Raw genomic sequence first — 15156 nt, forward strand, 5'->3', positions numbered from 1 at the left:
ATGAACTTCAGATTCCAACATGCAAACTACACTTAAACCTCCACAGATCAACATGACCACAACCAAGAAAAAAGGATTTTCAACAGCCGGATCCTTCTCAGCTCACTGACTCTCAGCAGAGAATCAAACCAAACCAGCATCAGCCGAGCGTTGGCCTTCAACAGCGTTAGCATCAGCAGCTAGCATCAAACCCGCAGCAGCTCCTACCCTGAGATGTCTTCTGGACCCGCCATCGAACAGTTGCTTGACTTAACCTACCTTTGAAGGGTCGGGCGGGTCCCCCAGGCAGCCTGAAGCGATCCTCAGCCCGATTGTAAATCCCTTTAATATCCATAATCGATTTGCTGCTAGTTCCAGACGCCATTGTTTTCCTCCACAGATATTCAGGGACGCCATCAGCCAAACAAACCGCCTGAGACGCCATGGTCGGCTCGCTCTTCATCTGCTGCTCTGTTCAGCCATAAAAATGGCTTCAGTAACTTAATCAGGAACAACACAAATAACTCCGAGTGAGGATTCCAAAAAAATAACTTACCGAGTAACAACGCAGCCATTTCCAACATGGCGCTCCCGCGGCCTCTCGCCCTCTCTAGCCAATCCTCAGCAGGTGAGTTAAGTCGCCATTTTATGAGGCCTAAAGCAACACAGACCATTCCAGTTGGATTGGGAAAGTTTTGAGTTATTTAGGCTGGGCATCAAGAACGATGCGGCGTCTTAGGAGACCAGTGAAGTTCATTTTTAAATCCAGGTTCCAGAGTTGATGAATATCACACCAGCAGCTTGACGTCTCCGGCTGCCAGGTGCGATCCGCGCCTTTCTTTTCTTTTTGTCTTTCAAACAATTAACGTCGCTATATTTATATCCAGTATGGCGCATGCGCCTCACGCTCATAAATGACAAACATGGCGCTGTTCGACGGGGTTGCCAGATCTGACAATTTCCAGTTCAATGGTAATATATATATATATATATATATATATATATATATATATATATATATATATATATATATATATATATATATATATATATATATATATATATATATATATATATATATATATATATATACTGGTCAAAAAAATAAAGGGAACACTCAAATACTCAAATAACACATCCTAGATCTGAATGAATGAAATATTCTCATTGAATACTTTGTTCTGTACAAAGTTGAATGTGCTGACAACAAAATCACACAAAAATCATCAATGGAAATCAAATTTATTAACCAATGGAGGCCTGGATTTGGAGCCACACACAAAATTAAAGTGAAATGTTCTCTTTATTTTTTTGAGCAGTATATATATAATGTAAGACTGAAGACACTTTTTAAGCTTTGAAAATGTACATTTTAGTAAGAACAGTTTATCTCTAATGCCGTTTTAGAATAGTTAGAGAAACAGTGAAATTTAATATTTCACATATATATAACTTAAACTGTTACTCCAGTTCTCCACTCCTAAGTAACTTATGAAATAATTGTGTAAATGTGTCATTGACTTATTAAAACTCTCCACTCTATTCATTCTGTCAGAACAAGGTCGAGTCTAGTCAGACAGATGTTTTCACTTTTTAGTTTGAAAGATTAGTTGTTTTCTAAGAAAGCAACAAGACATGAAATGACACAACAGTCCAGCCAGATCATCTTTATTATTCATTTTTTGCTTCATTTTACATTTAGAGAATTCAAATCACACAAAAGTTTTCTGTCCGGATAGTAAATTTATTCATTTTTAATGATGGACAAGATTATACCAAATTCTGCAAGCTGTTGATTGATAGGACAGAGGTTTACATTTTGTCACCTTACTGGCAGGAATGTTAATCTTTATTTTTAATTATATTTTTTCTAGGGTGGAATGAAGATACAAGGAACTTAAAATATATTTTAAAATAGAAACAAGATGCAAAGTTTGAACTTATTGCTACTTTTCCAAACAGGCTGAAATGTAGAATGGACACAGATACAAACGTTTAATTAATTTAATGTTTCATTCACTTCTTTACAAAGACCTTACTGCTCCCACAGAGGCTTTTTTAACTTTTTGAATTTGAGCTAAAAAAAAAAAAAGAAATCTAACATTTATTCTGTTTTTGTCTTTTTGGTCATTATTAAATATTTCATAAAACAAAATTGAACAAGTACCTTAGTTATTTGTGAGAAAAGGTACCGAAAACAACCTGAAGTCGCGTTTCCAAAACCTTGCTCATGCCACAGCCTATTAAATAGTTTCAAGCCCAGACTTTGACTAGGCCATTCCAGAACCCTCCATCTGCTGATTTCAGACAGAAATTATATCCATTTACTCAGGTTCTGTTAAATATTAAAATTTGTGGAAAAAAAGCACAACCTGTATCCTTTATTACACATTTTAACTTAATCATTTTTTGCCAGATTTTTTTCCATTAATTTTAGAAATATTTTGGATTTTCTTTAGTAAACACAGGATAAAAATAGATATTTCCTCCACCTTTGTGTTGACAGCCATACTAATGTTGACAATTCATGTAAATATATACATTTAATTCCTGAAAAGCACTTTATGTTGCTCAGTACTGCACAAATAAATTAGATTGATTGATCCGATTATTCATTGCAAACATTTATTACATTTTTTAATGATGCAAACAACAGCAGGTCCCATTCATGTTGGAACATCTCATTACTTATTCATGAGGGATGAAAGAGACACAAAGGGACAGGGACAGATTAAAGTATATTATGCACATTGTTTCCTTAAAAAAAACAAAAACATGACAATCATCTCTAGTTGGTAATTTTGGCATCGTCTTCCCTCGTACAGAGTTAATAGTTCTTAAAAATAATCAAAAGAACAAGGCATGCATAATAGTTCCTGTTAATGCACATATTTCAAAGGATACCACTCAGAAATAGAAAATCCATGTACGATGTTTGTGTACATTTCATATATTTATATTTAATATGGTCCCTTTGTTGGAGGTGTTCTAGGCCTGTCTACCTGTCTCCGCTGTTTTCACCAAATTCACCCTGTCAAACGTCTCACTTGCTTCTAATATTGCCTAATTTTAACCAGCGTCTCTTTATTCCTCCCTCATCTCTTTATGGCGTGTTACGGTCAGCCGATTTGATTCCTTTAAACATCCATCTTTGCGTCAGCTGAACATTGTGATATCTACATAATTTTATCAAAGAGTTATAGCCAGTATCATATTCTATTTTAAAACAAACAACAAAGAGAAGTTGGCTCCGTTTTAAAAAGGGAGCCCGCTCAGAGGCTGGACAGAAAGAGATATGGATCTAACTTATGATACACTAAGATAAACGCACTGCTCCATTCAATACACGGGGAAACAGCCAAATGTGTGATGGTGAGGGCAATTTTTAAATGTACTCAAACCATGTTAAAGAAAGCAACAAAAAGAAAACACTGATTAGATACAACGTGGAATGAATTTATCTGTTAAAAAAGTGTACTGCTGTGTCTGAGTTGGGGGAAGGAAGAAGTTTATTTAGCAACAGAATCAAACAGATTTAAACTTCTGAGTCTGTCGGAAGAGGAGGACAGCAAACATGGTGTAGAAAAGATTCAACCATTTCAACGTGAACCCCTCTCTCTTGGAAAAATGAAATAAAAATAAAGAGATGATGATGATGAAAGTGAGTGTGTGTGAACCAAATGTTCGACCAATAAAAGTCTATTGGGGTCGAGTCGTACTGGTTTCTCTGGAGGCGAAGGCAGACTTGATTAACCGAACGGGGCTGAGAGGATGATGATGATGGTGGGCGTCTGGAACGGCTGGTTTTGGCCCCCTAGCCGATAGTGTAGTGGGAGGCGGGGCCTGGTTTAGTCGATGTACTGAGACAGCCAGCGGAAGCCCTCGCCGTAGCCCTGCCTCTTCAACACGCTGCACATGAAAACCTCCAGCGGTCTCGTGTTCAGCTCCTTCATGGGAACGTTGCCCTGGAGACCAAAAAGGTCCAAACAGTTCAGGTTGGATCCAACAGATCAGCGCCAAGCAGGAGACGATGGAGAGTTAGGAATCAATTACTAATCTATTGATTATTCTGACAAATTTTAAAAAATGACTAACCACATTAGCCGTTTTTATACATTAGAAATAACTACTTTAAAAAAATACTCATTTATTTAGTTTTAATAAAGGTGTACAGATTTATCAGCTGATTTCCTTCATTTTAGATGGGCTGATAATCGATGTGAAGCCGATCTTTTCTACCTAGCGAAGGTCTAAAGGTCAGACGGCCCACCGGCTCAGGTCTGCATATCTGCAGTAAACAATAGTCGCCCCACTTTCTACATCTAGCAATATTTCAGACAGAAAATTTAAAAATCTTTGTCAAAATTGGAATCAGCAGGTCAGACTTTTTAAAGATAAATAATTGGCAACCAAAAGGTATTTAATAGTTTTTTTTCCAGAATTTGAACCAGGTGAAGTTAAAACTTTGCTCCATGACGAGTTCAAGGTAAAACACATTTCAGACAAAGTAACTAAACCCCCAAATCAGTTTCTTTGCTGATAAACGAGACGCGTTAGCTCTGCTTCTATATTTATGTTTCTGTGGGTGAATTTCAAAGTTTTATATTCTCAGACAAATGAACCATCAGACAGAAAATCGTCTCACAGCCACACTGGGTTAGTTACACTTTGCTCAGTTTTGGTTTAATTACTATTGAAATTAGCTAATTATCAGAATATTAAATCATTTATTAAGTCATTCTTTCAACACCTGATTCATCGTGATTAATCCAATTAACTGTTTCTTAAAACATTTGATTAAAATAATGTTTTATTTTCCTTTTTCTTTGCATTGTAGACTGAACACAAACTGATCTTTGCAGCTTTAAAGTTAATTTGTCCTCATAAACCTTAAACATTAGTATAATGTTAAACATTTTAACACTGATCACTTTTAGCTCATCACTTTTCTTATTTCTCTTTGTTTTACTTAGTTTAGTTATCAATATCATCTTTGTTAAAGAGCTGAAGAAGTTTGTTAATAAATTCTTTTATTTTGGACAGAAGTTGTTGAATATATTTGTAGATTCACTCCGTCTGTTGTTCTATAACAGGCAGGTATCCATGAACCAACCGAGAGCTGATTGGCTGTTATTTCCTGATAATCAGCTGGATAAAAGAGGCTGAACAACAAATGGAGTCCAATGAAAAATTTAAATGTCATACGGCTTTTTTGCAAAAACATTTCCAGACTGTAAAAAATGACAGATGTTTTTATTTGTTTCTTTATCCATAAGACAGATGGTTTGCTCCGTCTCCTCACCTTGCCTGTCGTCTGTCCGTAAAGTCCAAAACATTCGCGCAGCTTCTCCTCGCTCACGGCTTCAGGCCTGTCGATTTTGTTGCCAAGGATTAAGATAGGCACATTTCCGATGGTCTCGTCTGTCATTAACGCCTAGAAAGGTGGATAAAAAAGAGCTATGATTATAGATCATCACTGAAACAGTAAATGTGAGATTAAATCCCAATCCCAGCAAAAAGCATCCGACATCTGTAAAATCTAGTAGAAATACAATGTCTGTACTAATGTTTTTATTTTTTGTAAATATGTTAAGGTATTTTATAGACACATATTATCTTTATCTAAATTCTGTCCCAGTTTTTAACGAAATAATTCAAAGGAAAACCACAGAAACACTGAAAGCTCACAGGTTTGATGAAATATAAAACTTGTTGCTACTGGTGACACAGACCCTGTATTTACATTTGCAGAATCAAACTCCTCGCCTGGCAAAGAGCTCAGAAATGGCAGAAAGATGGATGTTTTCATTCAGCTTCACTAAAAGCAGCCGACACTCACATCAAGTTCTGCTTTAGATTCACTCATTCTCTGAAGGTCTGCACAATCCACGATGAAGACGATCCCGTTAATGGCAGGGAGGTAGGTTTTCCACACTCTCCGGGCTGCAGAGGCAAAAAATAACCAACTTGTCAGGTAAACTGAAGATGAAAATCTCAATCTATTTATACACCTACTGCATGTTATAGTTTACAAATGGAAATTTTGATCATGTGCTCAACGCCGGAGGGCAAAAAGACGATTCTTTTCTATCCACAGCAGCGCTGCAGCAAAATAACACAGAAAAACTCAAAACCACTTTTGTTCTTGCTACGCAGACTCGTTGTCATAGCAACAGACAACCCCACCGCTATATGAGGATTCAACACTAAAAAACTCTCAAACTTTTTCACACACACAGAGCAGAACATTCAGTCGGTTACAGTTTTATGTTTTCAGGCTCGATGTTTGTTTAGTGATTATTAATAATGATCGCTGCGGTAGATTAGCTACCGCTGCTATTAGCTAAGATAACACAGTGGTGGTAGATTAGCTACCGCTGCTATTAGCTAAGCTAACACAGTGGTGGTAGATTAGCTACCGCTGCTATTAGCTAAGATAACACAGTGGTGGTAGATTAGCTACCGCTGCTATTAGCTAAGCTAACACAGTGGTGGTAGATTAGCTACCGCTGCTATTAGCTAAGCTAACACAGTGGTGGTAGATTAGCTACCGCTGCTATTAGCTAAGCTAACACAGTGGTGGTAGATTAGCTACCGCTGCTATTAGCTAAGATAACACAGTGGTGGTAGATTAGCTACCGCTGCTATTAGCTAAGCTAACACAGTGGTGGTAGATTAGCTACCGCTGCTATTAGCTAAGATAACACAGTGGTGGTAGATTAGCTACTGCTGCTATTAGCTAAGCTAACACAGTGGTGGTAGATTAGCTACCGCTGCTATTAGCTAAGCTAACACAGTGGTGGTAGATTAGCTACTGCTGCTATTAGCTAAGCTAACACAGTGGTGGTAGATTAGCTACCGCTGCTATTAGCTAAGCTAACACAGTGGTGGTAGATTAGCTACCGCTGCTATTAGCTAAGCTAACACAGTGGTGGTAGATTAGCTACCGCTGCTATTAGCTAAGCTAACACAGTGGTGGTAGATTAGCTACCGCTGCTATTAGCTAAGCTAACACAGCAGTGGAAGATTGGCTACCGTTGCTACTAGCTGAGCTAACACAGTGGTGGTAGATTAGCTACCACTGCTATTAGCTAAGCTAACACAGCAGTGGAATATTAGCTAATTTAAATACCTCCTCCACTGATTTTAACTGAACCAAAAAACTGAATTCTGCAGCACATCTACATGTTAATTCTGTCATAGTCAAGCTAGCATAACTAAGCTACTTCCATCTGATTCACTATTTTTCCTGATTGAAACCGTTTCCTGACTTTGCATCTAGTTGCTGTTAGTAGCAAAGCACTGAGTCCATTTTTCTTTTATATATCTGACATACATGTAAGATTTAGTGCGTTATGTTGACAATTTGACAGCTAAAACCCATGCTAGTCATTATTAGCGGGCAGATTTTCGCCCTCCAGCAGGAAGCTGCACACGGGATCTTGTGCATGTGAAGCCATGCTGCAACAGGTCTGTGTGTGTGTGTGTGTGTGTGTGTGTGTGTGTGTGTGTGTGTGTGTGTATATATATATATATATATATATATATAAATGAATTACACACCTTGTGCGTGGCCTCCAAGGTCAAAGGTGGTGAATGTCATGCCAGCAATCGTCAGCTCCTCTGATGCTGGGTAAAGAATCCAAAATCCCAGATTAACAAACAGCTGCATTATGTTTCTAAGTTATTAAATGTGCTAGATTATGGAAACAACTCACTTGGGTGTAAAGTTGGCACATGCTGTCCCAGTCTGTCATCTTTGAGCATGTGCAGTAGCGTCGTTTTGCCAGCATTGTCCAGGCCAAGAAATACTAACTTGCCCGATTTCTTGTACAGTCCTAAAATTAGAAACAAACTTAGATTTCCAAGGCGTAACAAATCTTAATACTAAACCAGATTTTAAGATGCCTTTTACATCTTGAAATCTCAAAGGGCCTAAAAAGAAAACAAGCAATTACAATGGATCAAAATAAATGAATAAAAGTAATTAAAATAAGCATCTAAGAAAATGAACCTGAGATTTTGGTAAAAAGAAATGTCTTTTTATATTAAATATAAATATTTCTGGTGCCTGCTACAAAAAAGGACAAAGTTTCTGTTCTTTGTTGCTTTTGTTTGAATTGTTTAAAGAACAAAGAACTAAAAGCAAACTCAACAACATGAGATCATCTTCTTTATTATCTGTTATGTAACTATGGAAACAAATACGCAACGCTACAAATAAAATAGAAATTGAATAAAAGCCATTTTATAAAGCAACCAGGTCCAGCAGCAGGTCTGCTGTCTGATTTCTGAATGAGCTGATATTTTTAGAACGAGTCACTAAAAACCGAGAAAAGAACAAAGTGGGCAGAAAGCATCATGTCAAGCGCTTTCTGTTGTCTTCCTGGCAAAATGTGCACCACAAAGAAACATGCTAATGAGTTTGTTGCTTCACATTTTCCTCCACTGCTGCGAGTGAAGTTAATGAAACTCTGCTGTGCTTCTGGACTTGATGTGAGAAAAGTAACATTTCTCCAAACGGGGCTGAATAAACCGATGAAAGGTGCAAACGAAGCCACTCCTCCTTCAGCTGAGTCAGCACAGCGAAACTCAGAGGATTTATAAGATTTGTGGCTGAGTCAGCGCCGCTGAACGTCATCGTTACTGTCAGCGCTCTGAGCAACCTGTCAAACTGGGAGAACTGGAACAATCGCTGCATGTCGCTCTGACTGAAACTGGAGCAGCGCACTGGGGAGAAGACCTACTGGTACACTTCAGGATGCTAGCGTCAATCTAGAGTCTAGTCCAAACCTAAAGCAGATGGGGGAGGGACTTGTGTTTCAAAATAATATTTCCTTTGTTTGCTTTAAGAGATTAAGATTAGGAAGAGGATTAGGGCCACTGGTAAAAATAATCTGACTTTAGTCTCAGAATTTCTCAAGATTAAAGTCAGAAGTTTAAAGAGGAAGTCAGAATTCGAAAGAAAAAAAAACTAAAAAGGTCAGAATTCAGAGAAAAAAACAATCGTAATTCAAAAGAAGAAAAGTCAGAATTTTGACTCCCCAAATAAAAAAAATACATTTTTAAAAAACTCAGAATTTGGAGGAAAAACATCAGAATTCTGAGATAAAAGACATAAATCATATCTGTTGTTGTTTTTCAGTGGCTCTAATCGTATTAACTTCCTGGACAGACGGGTTGACATTCTTCCGTTCGATGTTGAGGCCAAAACGTGTAAAAATCTGAGCCGACTCCAAACCGAATCCCAGGAACAAACAGGCGGCTGAATATTTCAAATATCAAACTAAATCAAATCAGTTGTCATTTCTGAAGCTCTTTGTTTTGGTTACAGAAGCAAAAGTTACAATAATGTTGGTAATTTTAAGCCAAAGATATGAGTTGTTGTAAATATTTAACCAAACATTGTTTTTTCTGCCAGGTGTAAATTTCAGCTATTGGGGAAAAATGAAATAAATTCAGCATTTGCTAAAAAAGGTTTAGGCAAACAAACAAACATCTTTTATTTCTAATTCTCTTTTGCTGCATTAAATGTACATTAGCATATTAATTATTAGCATAGCATCCCAGGCCACAGGGTGTTTACAGAATTAGTCGATATTAATTGCCGTCTCAGCAGTTCTCTGCACAGCGACACTGAAATGGCAACAACCAGCAGCTTCACCAAAACTTTCACTTCCAGCTCTGTTCTGTGTAATTAGGCAACAGTTTTATTTTATTCTTGGCTTTCTCTTGGTATAAAAAGCTGAGACAGTATCTCACCTAAAAACTGTAGTACGCTATTGAAACCGCTATAAATCCAATCGAATAGGAATGACATATCCGGAGCTGTTGAATTCTGCAAGACAAAACGAAAGAAAGAAGAAGTCATTCATGGAAAAACAAGTATAAATGTTAAGTTTGTGGGAATCACACCGTACACATCCAAAACGAAATAAATACAGGAAGGTTTCAGCACTTAAACTGTTCTGGTAACAACCTGCTGAAGATGCAAACAACGGCTCTGAAAATGTAGATTTTACAGAAATTAATTACAATTAAAATAGAAACTGATGGAAAAGCAGACAGAAATAAGTATACCTTTAATTTAAGAACATTTTATATCAGTTAATAATAATAATGATAGTACTAATAACAATAATACAATTGTATTTTTTGGAGTCAAATCACAAGAAAGAAAGTTTTCGTTAATAAAAATCTATTGCAGCAACAATAATTAGAACAATGAAGCGTTTCTTCACCTAATGATTAACTTTTGTTAAAATCAGAGCAACATGTCTGGAGCAGGAACACAATGTGGAAAAACCTCCAAACTAAAGACACTTTTATAAATCGCTATAACTGTAAAGTGAAGAGCTCATTATAGTTTATAGTTTCTTATCAGCTTATCCTACTTTTACAACCATGTAACTCATTTTGTCTGTGATTAAATACCAGAGGAGGCAGAGTATCCAAAAACTATACTCGAGTAAAAGCAGAAATACTTCAACATAATTTTATTCAAGTCTAAGTAAAAAGCAGCTGATCAGGAAATTACCCAAGAGTAAAACAAGTATTTGGTAAAAAGTTGAATCAAGGACTGAATAACTGTTCAAATTATCAATCATTTAATATTTAAAAATTCAGGGTTTCCCCCAGAAAACCTGCTCAACCCGGCGGTCGGAAATGTAAAAATATTACATGTTACAGAAAACATCCACAGTGAAATAATATTTAAACCCACAACTAAAAACAACAAATCAAACATCATTAAAATGAATATCAATTATCTGCACTTTGTTTAATCCAAATTAAGTCAGCGGCTCCATCGGGCCCCAGGGCTTCAGGGGGCAGAAGCCCTGGGGGCCTCAAAATATTCATCTGATTGTTTCACTTCTTATTTCATGTTGATGTTTATGAAGCTACACATGGAGAGACTGAAGGGATAGTTCTGGAGTTGGAAAGTTATGGCTAGAGAAGCAAAACTTGCTTCTGTAGCCAAAAATGCTGATATTTTAACAGATATATAAATGTAACATTTATTTATTGAGATGATCAATGCTGCTGAATTTGATTCAAAGGTTTCAGCATACATAAATGAAAAGATTTTAAATCGTTTAACATTTAAATTTAACTTTAAGGAGCTGGCAAGTTTACTTTGTAAAAGTTCAAAGAACAATATTCATAGTTCATGAAGCATGGCGGGCCGCCAGGCTTATAATGCACTGGGGGAAACCCTGAAATTACATCATCAGACGGACCAAAACATAAAGTTATGCTGAAATTTTGGTATTTGAAGGACCAAAATTACAATAAATCATACAAGAAACAAAATAATAATAAAATCAGGCCAAAATAAAATGTTTCTAAATGAGTTTCTTTCAATAAAAAACTTCTGAAACTTTAACAGAAACTGCAGGTTTGAGTCTATCTGGTGGATTTTTGGTAAAAACATGTTTTTCATTCAGTGGGAAGAAAATACAGAAATTTTACTCAAGTAAGAGAAGAAATACTTTTACTCAAGTAAAAGTAAAAAGTAGTAAAAAATACTCTTAAAAATACATTTAAAAAAAATCAAGTAAATGTAACTAGTTACTAAATACCATAAGTCAGAAAGAGTTATAAAATTAAGTTTCCTCGTTAAGGATTGCTCACTGCTGATTTCCAACCCCCCCATCATCATCATCAGTGGCCGATCCTGAAGCATATAGCGCGGTAAGCCAGCTCTGACCTCCAGCCTTAATTACGCAACATTCAAACAACTCCAGGGCTAAAGTATAAGGTAGATAAAGGTCAAGATCAGACAAATACAAGAAAAAAAAAACAGTTAAATGACGGACCAGCTGATGTCAGACGTGGTCTGATGCACCAGAGAGGGAAACTAACTAAAGTTGAGACATTTCTTAAAGCTACAACAGAAACTTGAATTAAAGTCTCTGGAGTTTAGAGCATCGTACTCAGGCTTCACTCAATATAAATCTAATCTGCTACACAGACGTTTTATCTACATGCTGCTTATGTTTTTTCTCAAGCTGAAATGTGCCACAGGTCTGAGGCTCTGAACTAATTGTTCTGTTACTACTTTGTGAACTTTGATAAAGTCAAACTGTTCACTAATATAAACAATGATCTGATAAATGTGATTAATATCCACAATCATTTCTGGAGTTGCACCTCATTATTTTCCAATTTCAGACAGCTTTTGTAAGTAAAATAAATGAAATGAGAAATCCATACTGTAAAGATAATTGGTTCAAGTCATCTGACCTTTTGACCCCAGTTATTACAGTATCACCTGATGAGATTACACATGCTATTTCTTTGTGGAAAGGTAAAGATACAACAGTTTTCATCTCAGCCTAAATGTTATTACAGCAAATCAAACTAATATCAAAAACCTTGATTAAGAAAAACAGGAGTTATGATGTAACTCCTGTTACAACTCCTAATGATAACATAACTATCACCAGTCAGTACAAATATATTTTCGCAGTTTAGGTTTCCAAATTAAACAGTTTTTAAATGCCTTTAACGGACTCAATCAGTGTTTGTTTACTACTATAACAAACTATGAAGGCCAGTGCAATATCAAAAATTTTATCTTATTACAAATATTTTACAATGCCATCCTACCAAAAACATAAAAACTTTTAAAAGTGTTTGTATTACAGCGTCTGTCGCTCCTACATTTAATGAACACGCAATAAAGTTACATTTCTGCCCTAACTTTACACAACAATGTTAACGTTAGCTGAGTCTATTTAAATGTACACACATGTAACAGTCTCTCCTAACAAAATAAAAACCATCAGCTACTCTGGGATAGTGTGAAACCTATTTTGGGCTGTCACACTTCTAAAGGTTTCATAATATTAAAATGAGAAGAAGCGACATTTTAGGCTACGTGAGATAGGATCTATGTCTTATGAAAAAAAGCATACAGTGTCATAACTCTTGATTAATTTAAAATGATGGGTAACAAATATTTTAGATCAACACCGGTTAACGACCTGAGAACAAGCTACGTGTCATATTCAGTAGGCGACGTCGCTCCGAGTCGCTACTAGCGGCGCTAGCTAATTAGCAGTTAGCTAGACAAATAGTTATTTGATTGCCTAAACGCAGCAGGATTTGGAGTAACAATTGTGTTTCTCAATATAATATTACTAAAGACTGTTATTACGCTAAGAATAATACATGTGTAGTTAATATCAAGTTTAAAAAAGCTCAATCGAAGCAAAAAAAGAATGCTAATGTAGCATCGTTAGCTACCGGGGAAACAAGCTAAAAAAGCCGACCGCTCACCTCCGTTTTTGTTGTGAAATATGATCAAAAAACTTACCGGTTGTTTAGATGTAGATTTATTTACCGAGTGCCTACGCTCTAACAGTCATGTAAATTAATCTGTCGGTCAAGGGGAACGGGGAGAGCGGCTGCCAGGTCTTCCTCAGCCCTTTCGTATTTTGTTACTGAGCCACGACACTGCAATGGCTGTCCTGCTACTCCCCAGCCGCTTCCTGCTGGTGTCTCACCGACAGCCTTCCGACAGGAGAACTGAAGTAAACCAACACCCGAACGTTCCGTTATTCTCAATTCTACAAATTTACACCTAATGCAAAAATTCACACCGATGCATTTTTTTTAATGCATCGGTATGTTTAGTTTAGTTTAGTTTAGTTTAGTTTAGTTTAGTTTAGTTTAGTTTAGTTTAGAATAGATACCAGTACAGTATTGTTGAATAAAAAGTTTAGCTTGTATTTAACAAAAAGTGAAACTTTTTGTATTTAAAAAGCTTAATAAATATCTATGGTGGCAAACATCTGTACAATTTTAATGATTTTATTGTCATTACATTGAAATAAGGAAAAGAAAGGAACAAGAAAATATATTTTAAAAAATAGATAAACTAATTAGAATAATTAAAATAAATATAAAATAAAGAAAATTAAAGAAAACAAACAAATAAAAAATATAAATAATAACAACTAAATAAAAGAACTTAAATTAATAAGATAAATAAATAAAAACAAATACAAGAAATATTTTTATTTAAACAGATTTTAAAAATACATGTTTGGAAAAGAAAAATGCCTTAGTCTGCTATTCATATGAAGTGAGGACGACATCACAACTCTGGTGAAACAGTGAGAAGCGTGCAGAAAAACAAACCAAACATTTCTGTGAATGAAGTGGATAAAAAATGAGAACTTATTAATTGGAAGCCATATTTCTGTTTTAATAATTAACATGATCACTTCTGGAGATTACCACAAAAGAGGAACAATCTAACATCGCAGGTGAGAAAATATCTTTAGTGTAGAAAGGTTATAATTGTTTCCATTTCTTTAGAATAATAATAAAATTATGAAAATACAACTTCTTGCTCTAATTCTTTTGTCTCATATTTTACTTTTGCTGTCAAAAAGGGAAAAATAATCGAGTGGTATTTTAATAGATTAATACAATAATATATGTGTTGCTGAACAAAGCAAGAAACTAAAACAATAGAAAATCATTTTTAAGTTGTTGAATTGTCTTTTACCAACTCTTATTTTTTAAAGTCACCAATGCGAAGTGAATACATATTGTTGTAGTGATACTTTAATTGGGGAAATTCAAAATAGGTTCTATAATTCTGACGTTTGCTGCTGACTGAAATGGATTTAAATTTCTTTAGTCTTCTCCAAAATCAATAACAAATACTTGATGTTCCCACAACCCCTTGAGAAATATTTGCATTGAGGTGGCCCTCCACTTGATTTTAATAAAAATATCTGGTAATAATTTGTGTTGTTTTAGTTTGATAATTTGGGTTATGTTTTTCACTGTTTCCCTGGTTTTACACCTATTATAAACTTTGCCTCTTCAAGAATCACTCGTGCAACAGGAGGAATTTCTCATTTTCCCTTTATTTGTCCAGCAAATAAGGCAGATCCAACACATTGTTTGCCTCAGTTAGCAGGACAGAACATGCACAGAAAGCAATGCCTTTCTCTTTTGTTGTGGTCTTTTTACTCTTTTGTATTTCATTTCTTGTCTGACCTGTTTTTGTTGTTATTCAAATGTGTTTTTTATTAGATGTTATGCAGTCAATGCAACCTTTTGCACTATATGTACATGTCTGTTGAAAAGTCTTTAATTTACTTTATTTAATAATAGTTTATAATTAATTGAAAACTAACAATTATATTATGATAT

At 35.6% G+C, this 15156-nt stretch overlaps 1 protein-coding gene across 1 annotated transcript; it reads right to left on the reverse strand.

Annotated features, from left to right (window-relative positions):
- Positions 1–1631: 1631 nt before the first annotated feature.
- Positions 1632–13484, reverse strand: sar1b (secretion associated, Ras related GTPase 1B). Its single transcript, XM_014985163.2, has 7 exons — positions 13301–13484; positions 9742–9817; positions 7698–7817; positions 7543–7608; positions 5819–5922; positions 5282–5413; positions 1632–3944 (listed from the first exon to the last, which is right to left on the reverse strand). The coding sequence occupies exons 2-7, from the start codon at positions 9797–9799 to the stop codon at positions 3828–3830; spliced, it is 597 nt and encodes a 198-aa protein (XP_014840649.1). The 5' UTR covers positions 9800–9817; positions 13301–13484; the 3' UTR covers positions 1632–3827.
- Positions 13485–15156: the final 1672 nt, after the last annotated feature.

This window comes from Poecilia mexicana, unplaced genomic scaffold, assembly GCF_051168715.1.
Source record: "Poecilia mexicana isolate PSO_F unplaced genomic scaffold, ASM5116871v1 scaffold_14, whole genome shotgun sequence".
Lineage (NCBI taxonomy): Eukaryota > Metazoa > Chordata > Actinopteri > Cyprinodontiformes > Poeciliidae > Poecilia > Poecilia mexicana.